The 25,483-nt window shown below is 44.3% G+C and overlaps 1 protein-coding gene across 1 annotated transcript in view; it reads right to left on the minus strand.

Annotated features, from left to right (window-relative positions):
• Positions 1 to 24,865, minus strand: part of LOC308138105 (protein kinase C epsilon type-like) — a gene marked incomplete at its 5' end in the record, with an annotated part of 79,945 nt that extends 55,080 nt beyond the window's left edge. The window contains 1 exon segment of the mRNA XM_080507077.1: positions 24,518 to 24,865. Within this exon segment, the coding sequence (XP_080363203.1) occupies positions 24,518 to 24,865 (348 nt within the window).
• Positions 24,866 to 25,483: the final 618 nt, after the last annotated feature.

The raw sequence follows: 25,483 nt of genomic DNA on the forward strand, positions 1-25,483 counted from the left end.
ACTGTCACAATATCTAACAAGTTATTGCAAAATGTGGCATTATTACATGAGTTGAAAATGTATTACATTATTACATAATGTGGTGCCACATGCACGCACGCACGCAAGCACACACACACACACACACACACACACACACACACACACACACACACACACACACACACACACACACACACACACACACACACACACACACACACACACACACACACACACACACTAATAGTCCTGTCTGTGACCGCTCAGGCCTGTCGTCTTGTTTCGCCACGTCTGTCTGCGACTAATTTGTCCCTGATGAATAAATGATGCTGCAGCTTTGTGAACATGCCGGCTACCATTACACACACACACACACACACACACACACACACACACACACACACACACACACACACACACACACACACACACACACACACACACACACACACACACACACACGCACACACACATACAAGGGGAGTAAAACTGCTCTTCCCTTTCGGGCTCCAGCTCTCAGCGGTCTGGGGATGAATTATTCCTTTTCTACAATCCAGCACGTCGCTTCTCGAAACAACAGCAGCAGTGAAACTGACGCAGGCCCGAAGGACTCAAGAGGGAAACTTTATCAAAGTCTCACTTCATCAAAACAGTTTGCGTTCATCATTGTCACACTCGTTTTAGGTCGACTTCAGGCGCTTGTGTTCTGCACTCAGTTGGAAGAGTAGTCAGTTGAAGGTGCGATTCCCAATCTACCCCAGTCCACACGTCCTTGAGCATGACACTGAACGCCAAAGTTCATTTAGTTAGACTTTATTTGTTAAAGGTTAGTTCTTGACTGGATTATAAACTTTAAACTGGTCATTTTGAGCTGATTTTCATTGTATTTTCAAAGGGAACTTCACACTAGTTTACGTTATTCATTTCAGACTAGTTTCATTTAACTTTTTGACTTGATTTGACTTGATTCACTTGTTTTTGTTATAGAATTGATATTAGTCTAGTTGAGTAAATCTGTTTTGAAGGGGCCAGATGATGCTGAATCCACGTTGCAGTGGTTTTCCACCGGTAGTGTGCGTCTCCATACAGAAGTGAACAAAGTCTGTCCTCTCTCTCACTGGCTTGTTCCACTTTTCAGAGCACATGAGCTCCAACCAGCGAATCAGAAATCAGCCCTGCTCTTCGTCACAGAGGTCACTGACCAATCACAATCATGCTTGCTCTCCCTTTGACCCGCCCACCTGCAGTTGAGCTCTGCTGTGCTTCAATACATTCATTCCTCTCCTGTCGACTGGATCAACAAGGAGAGAAGTTTATTTTTACTCTTTCCATCGCAGCCTCTGGAGACCCAGTGGATCGATTTCATGGTCGATGGAAATTTACCAACAAAACTTTCCATGTGTGCAACATGAGCTAATAGAAAGCTGCCTTCGCTAAGGAAAACAACAACAAAAAACTGCATGAAACCCTGGAACTGTGCCAACTGTCCTCGACTCAGTGACAAACGTTGGGAGCTGTAAAGTAACTCCCAACGTGATATAAAAGTGACATTTGTGCTCTTGTAGAGCTCGTCTTGCACTGCTTCCTGTGGTCCGGAGCTCCAGCAGCTGACTGCTAGGAATGATGCGTTCAGGTGCATCACGTAAACTAGAGCGGTGGACTCCGTGGCTGAGGAATCCTCCTCCTCAGAATCACAATCGGCAAATAACCGATAAAGCACTTGATCAACAGAGACAAAACGCTTGGTGATCATGTCTCTGAGTCTCTCTGTGTGTCTGCAGGCTTCCCAGCAGGAGCACGAGGCACAACACAGCGCTGTGTTGTGCAGGTGCAGCTCTATGAAAGACAGATTTGCGAGAATTGATGAAAACATGAGCAATCCCCGTGTTCCTGCAGTGAAATTCTTGTCCTGTTACAACGTGGACACTTGCGGTTTATCGTCAAGTGCGGCTTATATATGTTTTAGTTTTGTTAAATTTTATAGGCGCGGCTTACATTCAGGTTAGTTTTCTATTTGATTTCACACTAGTTTCAGGTTTGTTTGTGGCTGATTTTGTCTTGTTTTATACTCGACAATATACCAGTTTTAAGCTGCTGATTTTAGACTATTATTAGACTTGGTTTTACACTAGTGAGACGGTGGTTTTGTGATGATCAAGACTAGTTTGGGGTCTATTTTGGACTATCCTAGTGTTAGTTTTAGTTCACATGGCAACAATTGGCATCAGTTACTGAACGTCAAAAGAGTTACAGGCGTTTCGTTGAGTTAGTTACTCACTTTTCATTTAGTTACAATCAGAACCAGTAAATTTACACTGAACACTTCCTTCTTGAACTAATTCATTTCATTTCAGCCAAATGTTGTTTACCAATAATTCCAATTCCATGTTGCTATTTGGTGGATGAACACATGCTGCTTGACCCTGTCGTGTGTCCATCAACTACCCAATGACCGAGGATCGGCTCCATTTATATGTTTGACAGCACATCAATCATAATGATCAACCACAAACTGTGAATCCAGAAAAATTTATTTCAACTTAAGTAATACAATATGCTCACACTCCAACACTAGCATAGGCTCTCATATCATTACAAATTGAATTGAGTACAACATAAAGTCACAATATCTGCGAGAGCTGCTGGTGATTGATGAAAGTTTTGACCACAACCAGGGATTCACGGCATCATATTCTTCTATCATGAGTCAAAAAGTGAAGAAATGATCCAAAAATTAGTGAAAAATTGAAGCAAAAACTCCTCGATTGCATCTTTAGAAGGTATAAATGAATGAGAGTGTGATGTATAATGAAGCATTTGGAAGATTTACACTAAATAGTTCGCTCTGGGTGCTTTATTGTCTTTTTTATTTTATTTTTAAGCAACAGCAAAAGCTGCACTGCGAACGAAGCTCAGTTTCGAGTGTTTACGGAGTGAGTTCATCTGCAGAGGGAACGAGGCGCTTGTGGTTTGTCACAGATGGAGAGAGAGAGAGAGAGAGAGAGAGAGAAGCCGCTGTCTGGAAAAAGAGAAGAAAGTAGGAGAGAAACATGTGCATTAACCTCTAACTGACTCCCTGATGACACGATTAAGGAGGAGGAGCGACTCTGAAGGAAACATTGAAACGTGCAGAAAGTTTACAAAGAAACAATCAAGTCACTGTTAAATGATCCTCTTGGCTCTATTCCTGCTTCCTGTAGGGATTTTATGTAAAAAAAAAAAAAAAAGAAGTAAATTTGACCATTTTGATTTATTGATCTTAAAGGTATAGTAGAGGATTTTCTTCTTCCGGGTGGATCATCAAAATAACTGGTCCTCCCAATTGTCAATCATTCTGGTGATGTATGACGTAAGCCCGTCGTACGTGCTCGTCCCTGCGCACAGCTCACTCCACACGGTTCTCATCATGCCGGTGGCCGACCCGACGCATTATTCTCGGACATTTTTACACAGTTTCACCCCCTCTGGTGCAAATCTTCTTGTAAAGTGAGCTTATGTGAGCGATGCCGACTTGTGACTTGTAAACAGAGCGTGCACGAGGAGAACTGGGCTCGTGCACGTCTCTCGCACGCGTTTTAGTAGGCGTTCCGTCTCGGGAGCAGGTACAGCGTTGCGCATGCGCATTTTTTTTCAAACGGTGGAGAGGGCGGTTCTTTCCTAAAATTCCTGAAAATCCTCCTGTACACCTTTAACTGTCAAGCTAATTAATCAGTATCTGATTGTGGTGTAACCACAGGAGCAGTCCCTCTACAAACAGATGAGAACTGAGGTTCCCAGCTTGTTCTGCACTCATTTCAACGGGATTAAGAAAAAAAAAAGATCACAAATTTGTCCAAAAAGAAGAAAGTTTGTTTATCTGCCGCATGTCTTTTCACAACGGTGACGATCAGCGATATTATGGCGTGTTTGACTGCCGCCGCAGCCGGGAGTCCGTCTTTCTCGCTTCTTCGTTCGGCGCCAACTAAAGTTCCTACGAGTAGGAAATGTTGCAGGCTCAGTTTTTTTTTTCTTTCATTTCTACTTCAGCATCAGAGAAACACCAGCAAAGAGGCAGGAGAAACAGAACAGAGACACAACTGAGCTCTGTAACACACACACACACACACAGTAGATCATATTGTCCTCCCCCCAGGCACTAACTCAAAACATACCTGAAGCATTAGTCGGCTATTAGCTCCTCTTAAAGATTTATACTGGAGCCGTTTGGCCTTTATAAACAGCAGGCTGTGTGTGTGTGCGTGTGCGTGTGTGTGTGTGTGTGTGTGTGTGTGTGTGTGTGTGTGTGTGTGTGTGTGTGTGTGTGTGTGTGTGTGTGTGTGTGTGTGTGTGTGTGTGTGAGAGAGAGAGACAAACAAACTGCTGGATTTACAAGTTGACAAAAGTAATTACTGGATGTGTCTGGATCTGTTCTGGAGGGAAAAAACTGCTTCAGGAGGAAAAAAAAAAAAAAAAAAAAAAGCTCCAGCAGGAGGATCAATCTAAAGCTTCTGCAGAAACGTAAAGTTTGTAATATTTAACAGCTATTTGGACAGATGTTTAACATTTGAGACCCGGACCGACACGGCCGTCGTGCACTTCTTTGGGTTTTGGCTCACGAGGTGAAGGGCAGGCCACACACACACACACACACACACACACACACACACACACACACACACACACACACACACACACACACACACACACACACACACACACACACACACACACACACGCACACATGCCAGAAACTAATTTCTAAACCAACCTGCACCACAACATGTCTGCCGCGGAGAGCAGCGCAAGTTAGCCTGTATTGTTTTGTTTTTTTGAGTTTCTATTGTTTTTTCACCCCTTGTCTTGTTCAGCAGCTCAGGTAAACAACGTGATGTGATTGAGAGCCTCCCGGTGTCCCAACAGTTTTTGCTCTTGCAACAGGAAGAGACTCGCTCCCTTCGTTTACGCGATTTGATCGTACCGTGATATTTAGGCCTCGTTTTATTATCATTCACTGATCCATTTTTTTTTTTTAAATCCATACAATGCAATAACAAAAGTTTCTAAACTTCTGATTAAAAGGGGGAATTTAATTACGTAAACTGTCCTTTTAGAATGATCATTAAAAACAAACAGTCAATAAAAAGACTATAAACTCAAGAGTCCGTGCAGCCGCGCTCACTCTCAAGACTGTTTTCCCTTGAAACCTGGTTATGTAAACGGGATCTAAGATCTGTTTTTAAAATATCAGCGTTGAAAGTGAAGGTTTCGGGACGCTAATACGTTTGAGTTTGAATACGCTGCTAAAATTCAACAGCACTTGAAATCCAAGGCAAACCTCATGAGGTCGTGTCTTTTTCTCAGTACTGAAACACTGGGACTCCCAGTGGACGGATTGGGAACTGCAGGAGCTTTTACTTTTCAGCCGTTGGGTCCGCGGGCCCTCCATTTGACCACCCTGGTTTCCATAGCAACGAGGCCTTTGGACAAACACAGGAGACGAATGAGTGCAGCTGCTGCTTCACCTTTTCTATCCACTTTTTATGTTCAAATCAAATCATCAAAGTCACATGTGGAGGAGCTCCGTCTTTAACCAAATCACCGTCGCATTCCTCACACACACACGCACGCACGCACGCACGCACACACACACACACACACACACACACACACACACACACACACACACACACACACACACACACACACACACACACACACACACACACACACACACACACACACACACACACACACACACACACACACACACTCACACATCAATCTGTTCCAAAGTATCACATGAGCTTTCGTCAAGCTGGAGTCATGTGGCCGCCTACATCTTTAACATCTTTAAAGAAATCTACGCACGCACGCACGCACGCACGCACGCACGCACGCACACACAGTAAGGAGAATTATCCCCATGTCTTCGTACAAAACACCCGACGTTCACGTGAATCTCGTCGACTTCCACATCGACTCTCACTCAGACACAAAATCCATCTCCAGGTTCAAACTGCGACCTTTTAATGAGAATAGGTCTGAATATTGAGGCAGGATATAACTTCGTGTTAGGGTAATCAGGAAATCAGTTTCCAGGAGTCATGTTCACCTTGATTCATCTCTCCATGCCTGTTGGATGTAAATCTTGTAATCTTATTTGTTTTTTTCCTCACGTTTGACAAGCTTCAGATTCAATTTGAAACAATTGGTGAATGTAGTTCTTTGTTGTAAATGCAATAATTAAAGACACTCGATTGGAACATTTAATAATTTGTATTATTTATTAACTTTGCTTCCTGCTTGCTAAATATTTTATTTGTTTATTGGCAACTAAACTGCAAAGTGAATACGCTTTATTGGACAGTTTGAGAAAGATGAAGGCATTTTCCACCTTTTTTTCATCTATATTAATATTCTACATAAACCAGATGGAATAAAAGTATTTAATTTAAGGTGGCTAGTCTCCAGCGAGATTTTAAACAGACTGATTGCTACTAATTCACAAAAACCTGTTAAACATCATAACATAATCGCAGAACTCCTCGAGGGCTGAATCACCTCAACCATTTTATCAATCTAAATCAACTTTTAAAATTCTAGTTAATTAGTTTAATCATTCATTTATTGGTCCATTTTAGCTTGTCACCACAGTGTGGCAGTAATGAGCCTCTTGTGGCTGTAAGCGACCGGCACAGTGGGAGAAGAAGCCCGCGGCCGATAGTCGAAAACAATGGTCAAAATTGAGGGAGAATTTCACTCCAATTCTACGAGGAGGAGACGACTGTTTATATTTATGTCCGGTTGAGCATTAATGAACCTCCTCGTGTTCGTTTTGAGCCGCTTTACTGAAATTATTTGAATAAAACACTGTAAAATGCACAATTCTCTTGTGTTTTTCATTTTCTTCATGAAAACACATTTTAAAAACTCATCTGGCGAAACAAAAATGTGTGAAATAAATACAGATGAATCGAGTAATAATTCAAATAATCTACAGATTAATCGATTAGTCCCTTACACACCACAAGTTCATTCTGTGTTTTGCAATACGTGTTTTGCACATGCTGATAAATGTGTAAACTAGTGCAGCACGACTTTATAGTTATTCGTTCTGCGATGATGCTATTAATCCGTCTCCTTGAGTTTAGATTCTCCTGCAAACTTTTGTTTTTTTATTAAAAAGAAGAAGCTTTATTTCATGTGTTTACAACGGGGTGTTTTTCATCTGGTCTCCGTGACGCTTCACCAGCCGACAACTTCTTTGGTTCCAGTGGATTTAGGATAATTGTCTGTTTACAGCCGAATGTTTCAAACCAGACGTGTTTTGGTCGTGCGCCTCAGAAACACAGATTGTTCTGGAGTGTCGGGATGGAGAGGCGGGCGAACGGTCGGACAGAAGGAAGTAAGACGAGGAAGGCGGGACAGTGTGAAGTGCTAAAGCCAGAATAAACAGTCTTATTAAACAATGAAGCGGACAGAGCGCCAATTTAGCCACAAATGTATGCAAAAAAATGTATAAACATCGAGCTGCAGTTCGTTATTTTTCTGATCTTGCTTGCAGGGAAAAGTATAATTCAGTTGCTACATAAAATAAACTACAACCTATTTTAAGCTCCTTTACAGGGTAACTATTTGAAGTCTAACCGGTTTATTGTGGAACCTAATTCTTTGCTGTCAGTGTAACTTCAAGCACCTTCACATTGTAATTATGTTCAGCTGCACAATTTGGCGTAAATAAAACACTTTTAAAAGAAAAATCTGACTTTCGATTTGATTTTTTTTCTCAATGCACTTAATCAGATTGACTTTCACTACAGAAGCTAAATGAGTTGATTTTTTTGCATTCGTAGATGTAATAATAGATTTTAGAGCATCTTCCCTCTCCCATGTAACTTCACTGCTGGAGGGTTTCACCTGAAAACCTGCAGCTCAAAGTGCTGCTTAGTTCAAAATCAGATAATAAACCTGTGGAACATTTTGTGTAATCACACACTTAACAGATATTTCTATATGCCTACACACACGTATCCAGAAATATCTACACCGTTTGATGATAAGAATTAAATTACAACTAATGAAAATATAGTTACACAAAATATATAATTCTATAATTAAGTATACCCACACATACAGTACTTATCAACACGCATGCACACACGCACACGCACACACACACACACACACACACACACACACGCGCACACACACGCACACACACACACAAACACACACCGCATATATCTTTTTAACATATCTGAAAAGGGAAGTAATCTTATTAAATCCAGGAGCAGGAGAAGCAGGAGAAGCAGGAGAAGCAGGAGAGGCAGGAGAAGCAGGAGAGGCAGGAGAAGCAGGAGAGGCAGGAGAAGCAGGAGAAGCAGGAGAGGCAGGAGAAGCAGGAGAGGCAGGAGAAGCAGGAGAAGCAGGAGAAGCAGGAGAAGCAGGAGAGGCAGGAGAAGCAGGAGAAGCAGGAGAGGCAGGAGAGGCAGGAGAAGCAGGAGAAACAGGAGAGGCAGGAGAGGCAGGAGAGGCAGGAGAAGCAGGAGAAGCAGGAGAGGCAGGAGAGGCAGGAGAGGCAGGAGAAGCAGGAGAGGCAGGAGAGGCAGGAGAGGCAGGAGAAGCAGGAGAAGCAGGAGAAGCAGGAGAGGCAGGAGAAGCAGGAGAAGCAGGAGAGGCAGGAGAGGCAGGAGAGGCAGGAGAGGCAGGAGAAGCAGGAGAAGCAGGAGAGGCAGGAGAAGCAGGAGAGGCAGGAGAAGCAGGAGAAGCAGGAGAGGCAGGAGAAGCAGGAGAAGCAGGAGAAGCAGGAGAAGCAGGAGAGGCAGGAGAAGCAGGAGAGGCAGGAGAAGCAGGAGAGGCAGGAGAGGCAGGAGAAGCAGGAGAGGCAGGAGAGGCAGGAGAAGCAGGAGACGCAGGAGAGGCAGGAGAAGCAGGAGAAGCAGGAGAGGCAGGAGAAGCAGGAGAAGCAGGAGAGGCAGGAGAGGCAGGAGAAGCAGGAGAGGCAGGAGAAGCAGGAGAGGCAGGAGAAGCAGGAGAAGCAGGAGAAGCAGGAGAGGCAGGAGAAGCAGGAGAAGCAGGAGAAGCAGGAGAAGCAGGAGAGGCAGGAGAAGCAGGAGAGGCAGGAGAGGCAGGAGAAGCAGGAGAGGCAGGAGAAGCAGGAGAGGCAGGAGAAGCAGGAGAAGCAGGAGAGGCAGGAGAAGCAGGAGAAGCAGGAGAAGCAGGAGAAGCAGGAGAGGCAGGAGAGGCAGGAGAAGCAGGAGAAGCAGGAGAAGCAGGAGAAGCAGGAGGGGCAGGAGAAGCAGGAGAAGCAGGAGAGGCAGGAGAAGCAGGAGAGGCAGGAGAAGCAGGAGAAGCAGGAGAGGCAGGAGAGGCAGGAGAAGCAGGAGAAGCAGGAGAGGCAGGAGAGGCAGGAGAGGCAGGAGAGGCAGGAGAAGCTTTCGTCACCAGCAGCTCATTGTGCCATTTAGCATTCCTCAAACAAACCTGCGGCCTGCGTGGTGCTGCACTGTACGTTTACAGCAGATAAACGGGATGATAACAGATGGGGGAAGTGTGTGTGTGTGTGTGTGTGTGTGGGGGGGGGGGGGGGGGGGGGACTGGAAAGCCATCCTTCTCTTCCTTCGCTGGGAAGTAAACTTGGACAGTGAAAACAGGAAGTAGGGCCTACCGTGTGACTCAAACACACTGCCACTATTTTTAGACACACACACACACACACACACACACACACACACACACACACACACACACACACACACACACACACACACACACACACACACACACACACACACACACACACACACACACACACACACACACACACACACACACACACAAACAGAGCTTCCTCCGCCCCTCTACTACGGCCTGCAGGGAAACGGGGTCAAGAAGGGAGCAGGTCGGAGTTTCCTCTATTTTCTGTCTGTTACAGTTTACAGACGCTCAGGAAGCCAGAAGAAGCTGCAGTAGAAACGTCTCAGTCCCTCTGAGCGGGAATCTATCGCATCCAGGTCTGAGTGAAAAAACACGGCCTTCAATACGGTATTAAAATTGTCACGCCGACATAATGAAGGGAAGAATTTAGTAAATCATTCGACAAACCGTTTCCAAATAAATCCACAAAAAAAGCAGGAAAAAAAAAAAGTCCCATACAAAGTGGATGGGAGAGCCACTTTCCATTTTCACTGATAATATTTACCTGTTTGTAAAGTCACAATATTATCAATTTAATGAATTGGTGAAATCTCTGATTCATTTCTGAGCAGCGGTTTCATTTCAATACATCGCAACACGAGTGTCTCTCAATTGTTTCTCACTGCAGCGTGACTATTCCCACAATAAAGCTCTAAATCGAGGGGAGAGCTGCACAAACCAGAGGTTTCATGTGGAGCTATGAAGGGGTTAACCGTTTAACCCACAGCGCGGCAGCAGACAACGTTCTGTTTAAGTGCTTTGGGCAAAACACTGAAGCACTGGCGCTTCAGAATGGATGCAAAAAAAAAAACAATGCGTTGACCTTTCAACAAAAGCTGCGTCGCCGCCGCTGCCGTCGTCCGCGAGGCTGCGGCGAGCTCGGCATTCCTCAGATGAGTGGAGGGAACGCCACGCTTGCAGTTTACACAGCGGCGGCGGCGGCGGGGCCGACCCTCATTAGCGTGGGAAAAAAAGAAAAAAAAAAAACCTGGCGGCGTGCGACACTTGTTACTATCGTCTCCGGGGACTTTTTTTCCTACACGTGTCGACTGGAACCACAGACGACGGCGCGGCGACGCCACGAGAACGGTGTCTGGGAAAAGAGAGAGGCGACTCAAAAAAACAAAAACCCAAACAAAGAAACACTCCCATAATGACAAAGTCGAGGCTCTCGTCTGTTTTAATTACATATTTCCACTGTTGTCAGTCGACGAATCGGCAAAATGAGTGAGACACTTGGTGTTTGTTGGATTATTTCTTTGTTTAAACGGCGCCATCTTGAATCTACACGTCAATTTTTTTTTTTTTTTTTTTAAATGGTGCCAAAACTCTACTCAACATGCTGTGGGCTGATCTCTTCTGCTGTTGACTTTTGATTTGTTTTGGGTTTTTTTTTCCTGAATGACTGCAGCTTGAGGCTTGAGAACTTAACACTTCCTGTCTGAGTCTCAGTGGCTTGTAGAAGAATCACACTCAGCCTGGAACAACTGCAACACGCGACTCAACCCGTCAACACGTCTGGCCAGAGAGGTTTGTGGTTATTGCAGCACGTCTTCTCCACAACTTTGGCGGTTCTCTCCGACAAGTGTGGGACTCCCAAAACTGGATATCTGTGCAACCGTGAAGGGGAATCTTGTTTATTTCACTGCCTTCATGAGAAAATGCGCAGCATGGAGAAATCCAGGCACTCGGCTCCACTGCTGCTCAACTTACAACAGCATCCATCAATCCGGCTATCTTTTATACAGTTTTACCTATTTATTCATTTATTCATTTATTTCCAAACATGTACACTTTTTTTTTTTAAATAAAATAAACAGAATGGATAATAAAAAATAAAAAATAAGAGACTCATCCAAATGAGTAATCCAGAGATCACAACTGAAAACGCACTGGGTTCTTTTTCTTTTTCTTTTTTTGTGTTTTCATTTTCAAAACGTTTTGTGTTTACACGGCAACGTTTTTGAAAACGCTGTCAGTTTACACGGAAACAGCCGAAAACGCTGAAATCAATGTAGTTAAGCATGCCAGACAAGTAGTTGGAGCTGTTGTGAAACCACAGACACACACACACACACACACACACACACACACACACACACACACATAAAGAACGCAATCCGCTGTTAACATTAAAAACGGGAGAACACAGACATTCCTATTGTGACTGTCAAAATAAAACTACCAAGTCCCAGGAGAACACAGACTGGGAATCATGAGACTCTGGAGAAAAACATTGTTCTTATCGTCCGTCTATATGAAGAAGAATTATTTACGTGTAAACGGACGCCCTTAAAGTCACCATATGACCTCAATCGAGTGTTTTACAAGTGTGAGGAGCGGTTCTATCTCACCGTCAGGTTCCATACCAATGAGGCGTCTTTTAAAAAGAAAACTAATGAGGTTTGTTTTCAATGAAGAATTGTTGGACCCGACCATTACACTGCCTCACGATGCGAGTCTTAAACCATCTTCCTGAGCGCATCATTCTGGAAACAACGGGCTCTCTATGATGGTCCCTCATGTGAACAGGACAAACGTTTAATCGCAAGTTTCTCCAAGTGGATGGACGACACCAACAATGGCATAAAAGTCATTCGGCACAAAATTAGAAGCGTAAAAAACGGACAAACTCGGAATCAAAGCATCCTCGCAGCTCGTTAGCATCGATATGAGCTAACGGCTATCATGCTAGCGATGCTAACTCTGTTGTGGCGTTGGTGAAGGTCCACGCTCTACCGAGTGTAGCTCAAGTTTTCTCGTTCCCGTCTCTGTTCGTCCATTGAGCTTTCAAATTGACAGAAAGGCCTTTAAAGGAGGAACGTGGAGACAGTCGGTCCACGTCCAGTATCTGCTCACGCATCCCCTCGAGGAAGGAACACTCAATAAGGACAAATGTGACCGAGCACCGTCACCCTGCGCCGCCGCCGCCGGTACAACACCCAGCGGTGGCCCGATTCTCTGGTACACGGCTCCAGATCAATAGTTCCACGAGCAGTGCTCACACCGCGGGCCTGAACACCCACAGAGCCTGTTCAGAGAGGATGAGTGCTTTAAAAAAAAGCAGAAAAAAAACAATTACCTGAAGTGCTTGTGTGCCGATCACCGACACCACTGATGAGACAAGCTGCAACTGTTGTTTATTTATTTATTTCCCCTTGAAACCATGTGAGAAACGACTACGCGGCCACGGCACTTCAACAATATCCCTCTCGTCTGATTACTGTGAGTCCACATCGGTTAAAGGTTTCCATCCCACACGCTTCATGGTATTTACTTCCACCGCGCTCCGTTTCATCTGACATGCAGTCCTGATTTCCACGTATTAGAATCGGTCCAACCTGTTTGGAGCAGCAGGGGGGCGGCTCCGAGAATCAGCTGTGAAATAAGAGTCAAACAGGGGAACTTGCTGGGTTTTACTTCCTTCAACATTCTCTTTGTGCTTCAGTCCAGGTCAATCAAATTAAACCTATTGATTAGTTGTTTGCACTAGATTTGTGAATCTTTTTAATATTTTGAAACGTGACACTTTAAATTAGCATTGGTTGGATGGATGGATGGATGGATGGGTTGAGGGATGGATTGAGGGATGGATTGAGGGATGGATGGGTGGATGGATTTATTATATAACTTTTTCATTCACTCTCATTGGTATCGCGATAACGATTCGTGATATATTGTGCAGTTAGATATACCTCTTATGCATTTTTCAACCAACATTATGAAGACTATGAAGCTAAGAAACTGCCCCCCCCCCCCACACACACACACAAGGACTCTAGCAGATGATGTTATTGTCTTTGTGTTTTACATTAAATTCACGCCACATCTGCTGATTCGGTATGACACTATTTTTGGCCTCAGACAGATTTTCCTGATGCTCCTGGGGCTTCTTCTGATTGGCCAAATGTGCATGACACGTTCAGATTCACGTCGACTCTCGAGCACATTTCATCCTCTCTCATCAGTTCTTGTGGTTGAAATAAGTGTTTAAATGCAAAATAAAGTACTTCTGTAATGGCCTGATGGAGGCATAACTCTTCATTACAAAATCATATTGAGCGTCTGACAATTCTCGTGAGGAATCGATTTGATGCTTTAAAGTGAAATTCACACCAACATTAGGCACGTAAGGTTGAAATTCTCATTAAACCATCAGTGATGCTGGTAATATGTTAATTAGTGACGCGTGACTCATATGACCACTTTCTTCAGTAGTGAGTAATAAAACACGTTATTTCTAAACCAGTAATCAGATTAAAGTTACTGGTCCAAGTCACTGTTACTATCATAGTGTCCAGAAGGACCAGTTTCTTGTTTACAAAGCCACTTTATTGTTAAACAGAACCGTCCTCCTCCCAATAGAAACAGACGCTGCAGCTCATCTGCCCCGCCCCCTTCTCCACTCTCAGCCAATCACAGGCCAACTCGCTCTAACGGTGCGTTCAGGGAACACATAAGAATTGGAACCAACCATCGTCATCAATAAACCTTAACATTGCAATAAATCCCCTCTTTTTAAATCAACCAATCAATGACAGACTTTATTTATCCAGGAGGGGAAAATAACGTCTCATAGAGCAGGCAGTGCTAATAAATAAATAAACAATGCAACAACAGATGACAACAACATCTCTGGGTAAATAAATATCAGTAATAGTAAAATGTGATCATAAAAGCGTGAGTCAGATATAAATACAACAAAGAATGAAGGTCAAAGGTTAAATATGTATAAACAAGGTGCAGGAGGCAGGATCAGCAGGTTTTATGTTCAGACGATGGGGGGTGGTGGCAGCTGCTGAAAGTAACTAAAAGTTACTTGTAATCTAACTTAGTTACTTTTAAACACAAGTAATCGGTGAAATAACTAACTTACTTTTTAAAGAAGTAACTAGTGATCAGTAATTGGATTAGCCTCCTTCTGGGACTCGTCCAGTGATGGAGAATTCACTTTGGATAATGCTAATGCTAATGCTAACTGTCAATTCAGTCAACAGGACAAAGAGAGACAGCGGCTCCGCAGGCTTGTAGGTTGTTTTCACCCCAATTTCAGATGGAAACAATATGGAGGAACACGACCTGTCCTGAGTAAAACACGGCTCGGAATGAAATATTACAAAGACGGTTTATCTCACAGAGTTGGAAAACATTGAGTCTGAAATCACAAAGTAACGAGACTTGGAATAAAAAAGTGTCTGAAAAAAGGATTTATTGTTTGTGTGTGTGTGTGTGTGTGTGTGTGTGTGTGTGTGTGTGTGTGTGTGTGTGTGTGTGTGCGTGTGTGTAGCTGAAGCCGAGACAAATGGAGGTACAAGTATTACCGTGACCAGTCTGGCTTGAAATATCGCAGCATCAGCAGATATTTCAGTTGGCCGAAACTCTCAAACCAAGATTAGACAAGTAGAAGCTGAAAAATAACAACAACAAAAAACGAACGGTAGATATTCACAAATCACACGTCTCCTCTAAGCCCACACAAAGTCTGTCGACAGCTGATATTCATGAACCGGCTCACAGAATAAGCGAGAAAAAGCATGAATGTAAGAAACCCCGGCGTGAAGAACGACATACGGCGGTTTGAAAACTGTAACGGACGGCGCCGGTGACGACTCGCGGTGGCGTGCTTCTGACTTTCCCAATGGAGAACTTTAAATTAACCCGACTATTTAATTAAATGTACTTCAGAAACACGCCTGATCTGTGGCACTGTGCCGAGAGAGAGAGAGAGAGAGAGAGAGAGAGAGAGAGAGAGAGAGAGAGAGAGAGAGAGAGAGAGAGAGAGAGAGGGGAAAAGAAAAAGGAAAGGCGGTGATTTCAAGTGCCCTGTGAGAGCTCGCCATTAAAGAGAGAGAGAGAGAGAGAGAGAGAGAGAGAGAGAGAGAGAAAGACATCGTGTGTCTGACAGTTCCTGCTGAACAGACGAGCGAGGGCGAACGAGGGCGAGCGAGGGAGGGGAGGCCCAGACACAAAGAGGGCGTTGAAGTGAGCCGTCTGCTCCTGAATGGCAGCGCCAGAGAGGGCGGCCGCGTTTCATCTGACAGTCGCAACTTTTCACGCTGTTGCATCCGTTAACAGATCGTCTTTTAAACACTTTACTCATTTTAGGGTGTGAAAAAAAACAAAAACAAACAATTCCTCAAACACGTGCAGGGAGGAAGACGCAAATTCAACGCAGAGAGGACTCGTTTACGCAACGTTACCAAGTAACTTTACTTGTGTCTTGGGTGTCCCGTTTCCACGGCAACGGTGCTCGGAGCCACTGCAAATGAAACTTTTTCAAGGCGGCTCCCAAGGTGGAAGTTTTTGAAAATGCTCCATCCCCATGGGAAAGGGGGAGGGATGCTACAGTTCTGAAAGGCTGTTACTGCTCGTGCGCACGACAACCTTTTGAAAACATTCCGATTTGGGTTTCCGTGAAAACACACTCGGTTTTGGTAAAACTTAAAAAAAAAGAATGGAATCGCAACTTTTTGAAAACATTCCGAGTCTAGAAACAGGGTGAAAACGCTCCGGCTCTCTGGCGATGAACAACTGCACATGCTCAGGAGATGGACAATAACAACAATGGCGGCTTCCAGCGTGTCATGACTCCCAGTCCATGCTCTCCGGGGACTTGGTGGTTTTATTTTGACAGTCACCGTCATAACAATCCCACTTTCTTTGTCTGCCCGTGTTCTCACATTGTTAATGTTTAGGCTGTATTGTTGGTTCCACTATGAAAACAAGCAACAGCACCAACTTGTGGCCTGGCATGCTAACACACAGTTTCCATTTAAACCGACATCGTTTTCAAAACTTAACTGTGAAAACTTTTCTGAAACAAAGACACATTTTCACTTGAAGCGTTGTGAAGGGAACACAAGTCAAACTGCCAACCTGACGGACGCCAGAGAAGTTCAGCAGGACAGGAGGCGGATTTTTCTCCATAACATTTAAATCTCCACGACAATGTTAAATGGAGACTATTGATCAATGGGAACTTGTTTTAAGTGCAACATGTATTTTATACCGCTGACAAAATAAGCTGAATCACGACGACAGTCACAGACTTTATGTACGGCTGTGACTGTTCGCCCCATCTTTATTTCTAACATGAAATGGACAGACAGCAGCTCCTCAACTGTTAAAAAAGCCAAAGATACTTGATCCCATTTATGAAATTACTTTTTTTTGGTTGAAAAAAAAAAATGCTCTGAAGAGAGGAGAAAGAAAGAAAACGTTGATATTTTGTTCATGATGTGGCTGAAAAACAAATCACCTCAGGTACTTTATTCACTATTTCCCCAGCAGCTTCAGTTTCAGAGCAGGACAGCGAGAGACACATGAAAACAAAGTGCTGACTAACAGTAAGTCCTCCCCCCGCGGTGGAAGGGGGGGGGGGAGGGCTTGTTCCTGGAAGACTTGTTTTGCGGCGGCGGACAGGTGGCACGGCTCTGCTGAAAAATATTGTGTATACTGAAGCGCGGCGGCGAACACACTGTGCGGTTCCCGGTCACGTGCCGGTGACTTTCCACTGCAGAGGCTCTCCTCTTTAAACAGACGCTGCCGCCGCCATCGCACGGAGCAGAGGAAGAGCTGCAACCCAGAAATAACAAATAGCAACGGGTTTAATTTGATTAATATGAGCTCTTCATCCCTTCATTTCTCAGCTTGGTTTGTTTTCTAGGTTGTATTCTCTACATTTAAATCGAGATTCATTGCTTTGTAAGAAAACAGAAGCGACAGTTTCCATTTACCTTTGGAAAATGTTGATTTAGAAACTAAGAAGGACCGAATTGTGAAGTAAAGATGATTCTATTGGTGACAAATGGTGATTTATCCTCTTTTTTTCCCTGTTAAGACTTCTTCTCTAAAGATATAATGCCTGATTTTTCTCATTTGACCTTTTATGATCTTTTCTTTGTTGGAGGAAAGTCCTGCAAACAGAATTCAACACTGTACACTGAAAAAAGAAAATGCTTGGACCAAACTTAATTGAATTGCTTCAATATTGAAGTAAATCAAGTTCTTAGAACTCAAGTTAATGAATTAGGTTTGAAATGCTTGATTCATTTATCTGTTACTAATCAAAACAATTCATTTAATTTGGTCCAACCATTTTCTTTTTTCATTACAGGCGACACTGGAAACTGTCCAAGACGTTCATTTATATTCAAGGACGACAGTACAAAATTCTGTCCCCGAGGCCCGGCCAACGCCAAAAAACATAAATAATAAAGAAAGAAATTGAGTAATATAGACGTAAAATACAAAATAGAATGGAAAAGCAATATAAAACACACTGTATGGTTGGTGAGATTATTATGACCTGGGGATCGCTGGTAATTTGTGAATTGCCTTCGTTTGGTTTGGTGGCGTTCATGTTTACCATTGAGATCGAATCAAACAACCAAACCACCTGCAAAATGTCATGTAATTACAACAGGTGGTGGTTAGGGGGCGCTGTCGCCTGAAACAAACACTGACCAGAGAGGAAGTGAAGAAGAAACACGGCTCATTGATCGGTCCAGAACCAAAAGTCCTGCTGCTTTAGCCCGTGATGGCTCGGCTAGTTAGCTTGTGGCTAACAGGTAGCTACAAACAACCGCGATATTTAGTCTTCAGACCAGATATCAATGAGAGTCTTCATCACTACTTTTTCCTCACTGCTCCAAGTCTGCCAACGTTTTCTTTCTGCATCCTTCTAATTTTCTGACACTTTAAAGAAACGAAAACACAAGAACGAAAGGTTTTCGTTTGAAAACCTTGTCGTGTGAAACGAGGCCGAGGAGTCAAAGAATCCCCATGGGGAAGAACGCGGGGAGAACATGCAAACTCCGGTCTCTCTCAGCACGACGGAATATGAAACTCAAATGGACAGATCCAGAGAAAATGTCGCTCAATCTCTCCTGAATCCACTTTTACTGACCACGTCAACGCCGCACATTAGCCTGCCGCTAATCAACTCTGTGATTACTGGTGACTTCTAACCCGTATTGATTCCAGCCACCAACTTCAGTGGTGCTCTCTCTCTCTCTCTCTCTCTCTCTCTGTCTCTCTCTCTGTCTCTCTCTCCCCTCTCTCTCTCCCCTCTCTCTCTCGCTCTCTCGCTCTCTCTCATTCATTCATTACACAAGCACTTTCGATAATATGACCCAGGAAACGCCATGAAAGTGCCGCCCTGTGTGGCTCCGAGGCTTCAGGAAGACTTGTGGTCTGGATCCGTTGTTCAGGGGGACGGAAGCGTCTCCGTCTGCAGCTCAGGTTAGGAAGTTCTGTTCCCACAACGTTTCTCTCAGTGGCAGACGACATGAGTTGAGTTGAGACTTGTCTCATGTGGGAGCGTCTCCAAAGCCACTCATTCAGCTGGATTAGACACCGACGCTTTAACAAAACACTGAGACCCAACCTATTATGGGATGGTGACACACTGACATTTGCTCTGAGGCTTTTGAAAATCAATGAAAAAGACGCAACGTACTGTAAATATTAAATACGAGCAAAGTCACACAATATTCAGGTTTGTTTGTTTGTTTTTTGCTTGCAAATTTCTCTGCATGGGAATAAAATTGGTTCAAATCCTCCTGCCAGTCGCTCCTACACTCCTGTATTACCAAGAAACAAAAGGAGGGGCATTTTACAATTAAATACAAATTCTATAAAGTGCTGTTTTTCATGGACAAATCAATTTTTTTTATCAAAGAAATATTTTTATTTCCCCCAGATGGTCCACCATGTGCACGGTCCATAACGTCACCAGATCTTTGACTTTGTTTTGGATTTATTTTTCATGAAGAATTGAATCTCTACTCTGAAAACATGAATAGCTTTTTTGACCAGCGCAGGTTTTGCTTTTTAAAAGTGCATCACTTCCTCAATTTGTCCCGCCTCCAGTTCTTTGGTTTACTTTATTCAAATGGTCTATTTTCCAAGTAAACTGAGACACCTCTGACGTTTTCACGTGAAAACAGGAAGCTGTTGTTGCATTTTGGGAGTCGGTTTACAACAACAATGGAGCTCAGCGCCACCGAAAACACAACTTGTTGAAAGCCATACGACTCCGTCTCCATGGAAACGGGATGTTAATGCCACCACGGCCACAGTAACTCGTTGTTCTGCACATGCTCAGTACATGGACAATCAGAACAACGTTTTCCTCTACGGTGTCACGATTCTCCTGGGACTTGGTGCTTTTATTTTGACAGCCACCACAATAACAAACTAACTTAGTCATGTCAGCAATTTCTACCCATTCAAAGCCATTTAAGGTGTATTTCGTACAAAAACATAATAATAAGCCCTGGACTGAATCGTACAGTCTTTCTTAAGAAACTGTCCAAATGTCTCGCTGATCTTGTCGATCTTTGTCCCAGTTTTAATCCTGACGTTTCCTCGTCGAGAACCACATTTGCTCTTGACGTCTTCGTCAAGCTGCTTCATCGTCTCGTGTTAAAAAAGTTTTTATTATTTCCATGGAAAAGATTGCTCACAATCTCAAAACAGGCCGCGGCCAACATTTCTGGCTCGGAATGAAATAAAATCATTCCACTGGTCTGAATCCCTCTCTCTCTCTCTCTCTCTGCCAATCACTGATCAATATGCTAATTGATTAATTTCCCGTTGTTAGCGGAACATTTGGTTTCCATACGATTCGACACTGATCCAACTGTATCCTTGATGAGCAGTAAAATGTCGCCCCTCATCCTCCCCCAAAATGTTTTAAGCGGATTTAGACGTTTCACAAAAATGACCGATTCGGCGGAAAATTCCTTCCAACTCTATGGTTTTCAGTTTTTTCGCCATTACGACAGTACGGTGGCCCTGAAGTGCAAACCACAACAAGAAATCACTCAACACAGCAACAAATTGAAGAAAAACAAAACAAAAAACACAACACCACAAATTGAAAAACACAACAATGTGAAAAACACGTGTTTTTCAATTTGTTGTTGTGGCTTGCCCTTCAGGGCCGCTGTAAAACAGACATCTTTTTCAAAACGTTGCCATGTGAACGCAAAACATTTCTAAAACAAAAAAAACGATGCGTTTTCGCTTGTTTCGCTTCTTCCTACATCCACAAAACAAACCGCGCCACCGTAGCCATCTCAGCCGGAGACCAGACAACCTGCAGCGATAGTGACGAGTATTTTAACAATATTAACATCAGTCGTCGGTACATTTCAAACCGACACCCGGCAGCAGAGCATCAACGACATAAAACCACAACCTCAACCTTCCCGCCAGAGCGCCACACGACTCCCACGGCTCTGCTTTCTGATCCAAATCCACCTCCTCCTCCTCCTCCTCCTCCTCCTCCTCCTCCTCCTCCTCCTCCTCCTCTTCTTTCATGTCTCCCACCGCGCCGCCTCTAACGGACCAGACGGCCTCATCAATAATACAATCAAACACCCGTCTGCTTTCTCCGCCTCGGACAACAACGAGAGGCTTTTCTTTTCTTTTCGTTTTTGTTTTTTTTTCTCCTTTGCCGCGCCGCCTCGTGTCCACGTGAATCATGCATGAGGCCGAGCCACGCCCCCTTCCCGCCGAACCAAAGGTAACGAGATCCAGCGTCGGTGCACAAACCCTACAAACACGCTGTCCTTTCTGGAGTTAGATGGTTAGATATGGAATTAATAGAGCAGTGGCCTTCTTCTCTTGTGACTTTGCACATTTCTTGTGAATCCCTCTTTTCTTTGCATGAAACCATCATTTATCATGTTTCTGTGCACCGTGCATGTCGATACTGTGGTTACAATACATTTGTGATATATTGCACTGCCCTAGGACACACACACACACACACACACACACACACACAAGCACTTCATTTTATGTGTTATGTGCCGTAATGACCTGCAGCCCTCAGTAAACTCCTCTCAGCTGCGGGTTTTTTTGCCGTCACGCGAGCAGCTGTTGGCAGATCCGTCTGATAGCGGCTCATGCGGCAGCAGAGTCCCGAGATCTCGCTCCGGTTCGGTCCTCCGGACGCAGACGCCACCTCACATGCATGATAATGAACTTCTATGTCCGCTGAACGTGTGAACAGGAAACGTGCAACGGCAGATTAAACTTTCACCGACTGAAAAGCGCTGAAAGACTCGGAGAAATGAATCATCGCTGTTGTTGCTTCCCGGGAAGACGAGTGTAATTCCTCATTATCGTCTCTTCATTGAGCTTCCTGTTGAATCTAGAATAGGATTTAAAATCCTTCTTTAAACCTCTTGACAAGGTTTGATCATATTTAAAGAGCTGTTAGACCCTGGATCATTTTCTAAGTAGAGCTACACTCGGTAGAGTGCAGACCTTCGCCAACGCCACATTTGCTATGAGTTAGCATGGTAGCCATTAGCTCATATTGATGCTAGCTTGCTCAGGAAGCTACATCACTGTGTGAAACACTGAGCAGGGAGCGGCAGACGCTGTCTCCGTGGCAACAGACGCTGATCCCCTTTGATCTCCGCCATGAGGTGCGTCTCTTATCCTCTTTGTATGGGAAATATTTTCTCAGTTTTTTGGAGATTTATTCTGAAACGGTTAGTCGTTAACGTCCCACAAACCTAATCGATTGTTCCTTGGATGATGGAAAATCGTCCCTGAAGATTTCATGCAATCCGGGGGAGTAGTTTTTGCAAAAAAATGGTCAAATGCATCCATACGAACCAATAAATAAATAAATTCACGCATACAAAAACATAACCACCTTGGCCAACTTCGTTAGTTGCTCAACTTTTGTCGGCGGGGGCAATGAAGTTGCTGTGGGTTGAGGTTGCTGGGAGACCTTCTTTATTGCTCTTCTCTTCAGTCTTCTCAGGTCGGTCAGAAGGAACCAGCATAAATACTCTTTATGATCCCAAAGTGTCAAAGCTGCAGTAGAAAATCAATTTAAAGAGCCAAAGGTTCTTTGATTCCGACTCCTCCATCAGCATGATGACATGAACCGACATCCCGAAGGGCAACGGGAAAAGTCCCAACGTTAACTTGATGAATTGCTATTTCCTTCAGAAACAGGCAGATACAAAGGACGCCTCTGTGTCCTGAGTGTTATCTCGTGGTCTTGCTTTGTGGTAAAGATCATAGTGTTCAGTGTCCATATGTTTGTTTACTCTGGCCAGCATAGGACTTTCTGTCATATTTAGACGACATGGTCTGAATCCGATTAATAATTTATTTGTTTTTTTGTTTTGTTTTTTTTGGGGGGGGGGACAAGAGAATTTTATTTGTCATGTGCCGCAACATCACTGTTCTCATTGTGGCTCTGACACCAAAGCATGATGAGGCTTTTATCGTACTGCAGCGGCAAAAAAAAGACTATTATTTAAGCATATTCAAATCCAACAGCAGACAGATGGACGCCTCTCAGGAGAAGCCACCACATTACACATCTAAAGTCTCTCTACTACTTATATTTCCTCGTTTCTTGGACGCCAGCAGGACGACGACAATCTAATTTGGCGTCAAAGACACTGAAGTGATCCAAGACAACGGAACAGGCAGCATGTCCCGGAGCTTTTCATTTCTGGCACGAGGATCATCCACAGTCATTTATCTTCAAAAACAACTTGCACAGACTTGCAGTGCCACTCTTCATTTCTTTTCCATAACTTTTATAATAAAGTACTTGAGTCTGGACTCTCTCACTCTAACATGTTTTTTTTTAATAGTCATTTCACTTAACGTTTTGAAATCAGACGTTACACTCTGAGTATTAGTAATCCATCCTTTTAATATGAGCACCTGACCCAACCTGTTTTTCCCAAATTCTACTATTAGAAATTAAAATATTACACAATCAACGATACGCTTGAAGAACTTGTTTTCAGTCTCCTAACCTTGAAAACATGATATTTTATGGCTTTACGCCACCAAAATATGAGTAGAATCAGCCATTAAGACTCAGGTTTTTTTTTTTACATAATTTTGGAGGAAAAAGTTAAATAGGTTTGGATATTTTACAATATGTTCTGATTAATGGATTCATTTTTTTAGCAGAGTCATCATTGTATGCATAAACAGCAGCATCACCAAGTAAATGGTAAAAATCTCAAGGAAAACATTGATTTTATTAATTTATTTTTTACGGACTTCATAAGAGTGGCGAGACGACACAACACTGAGACCCGAGCTGAGATCTATCAGTGACGCCATGAACTATCCTGCATGCTGTCAGGGTGAGTTTGGAAAAACACCCATAATGCAACAGTTATTTTTGGACATTTCACTGTATTTTCCACCACAATGTTTCATTAAAATTGGCTTTATGTTGACATTTTACTGTTTTTTCTGCCATTCTCTTCATGTATACTCTGCACAGCAACAAATAAAAATAATTAAAGATTAAATCTAAAGGGTATGATAGCACTATTTTACCGGTCTGTAATAATAATCATCATCATCATGCATTTTTTATTATTATAAAAAGACTGTACAAAATGTAAAAGGTGTCTGACACCACATTCCTACAAATGAACCAAACGTTTCTGTGTTTGTTTACTTGAATTCAACCATGAGGTGATTGGCTGGAGCAACGCAAAAAAATATTGTGAGATATGTTCAAAATAAAGTCTAAATTCTCAGCAACAATAAAACCAGCATTTCTGCTGAAGCTGGTTTGCACCTCCTCGTCAGATATGTTATTAAAAGAACATTTAACATTGTGGCACTATTTCCCAGGTGAACCTGGACTGTGTGAGGCTCCAACCACTGATCTAAAGCATCTCTGATCACCAAGGGGAGATAACGAGGCTGATGTCGAGCAGACGAATGGGTTTTCATTCATTTCAGAGCAGATTCCTAAAAGCTGTTCACACAGCTGGTGGTTGTGAGTGTTTGATCCCATCAGACCCCCCCCCCCCCCCCCCCCCCCCCCACCAGAGGGTCTTACCCACTCCTCGTAGTGCCTGCTGCCGTTGTGCAGGATGTCCTCGAACTGGATGATGCAGTTGGCCACGAAGTCGTCGTAGCCGATGGGCGCGTCGTGGAACACGGACAGCTCGATCGTGCGGCCGTCGTGCACCTCCGTGGTGAACTCGTCGTTCCACGCGGGGCTGTTGGTCTTCTGCTTGGTGGACGTCTGGCCCACGCGCGAGTCGTCCACGTTCAGGGCGATGTACGTGTCCAGCAGGAAGGTCTGCGTCTTGGGTCCCACGGCGTGACGCAGGGACCAGGCGGTGGGCTTCAGGTCCACCGCCTCGCGGATCCGGATCCTCAGCTGGCCGTTGAAGACCACCATGACGGCGGAGGCGAAGACGATCCGGTCCGAGACGGGAAACAGTGCGATCAACCGGTGGCGGACGAAAACAAAAACAACAACAACAACAAACAAAATCCTACGGATTTACGCACTGAGAAAGAGACGCTGAGTCGCTTTCAGCAAGGCCCCCAGATGTGAGTCGCCCCCGTCATGGTTCTCTGCGTTAGCGGGCTTCCCGGGACGCGCCTGGCCGTGTTGCATTGCGCCGTGTGCGGGGAGGGAGGGAGAGAGGGAGGCTCCACATCCAGCTGCTGCTGCTGCTGCTGCTGCTGCTGCTGCTGCCGGCCGCCGCGCGTCGCGACGCATCGGGGTTCAGACAGCGGCTGGAAGCACCGCAGCAGGGGCGGAGACAGGAGGGAGGGAGGGAGGGAGGGATGGAAGGATGGTGGGGGGTGGGACCGGGGGCTCCTGTTGCTCGGTTTGCACACCGGGGCCTGGTCTCATCCAGAGCTGCCGGAGCTGCAACTTCCCCTGGACATCACGCAGCCGCTGCAGGAAATGCGCAAAACACGTCAGATTATTCTGATGTGACAGAGACCGGGCGATGCAGGGAGGTGTTTCGGAGGAGGAGAGGAGAGGAGAGGGGGGGGGGGGGGG

This window comes from Blennius ocellaris (assembly GCF_963422515.1).
Source record: "Blennius ocellaris genome assembly, chromosome: 13".
Taxonomy (NCBI): domain Eukaryota; kingdom Metazoa; phylum Chordata; class Actinopteri; order Blenniiformes; family Blenniidae; genus Blennius; species Blennius ocellaris.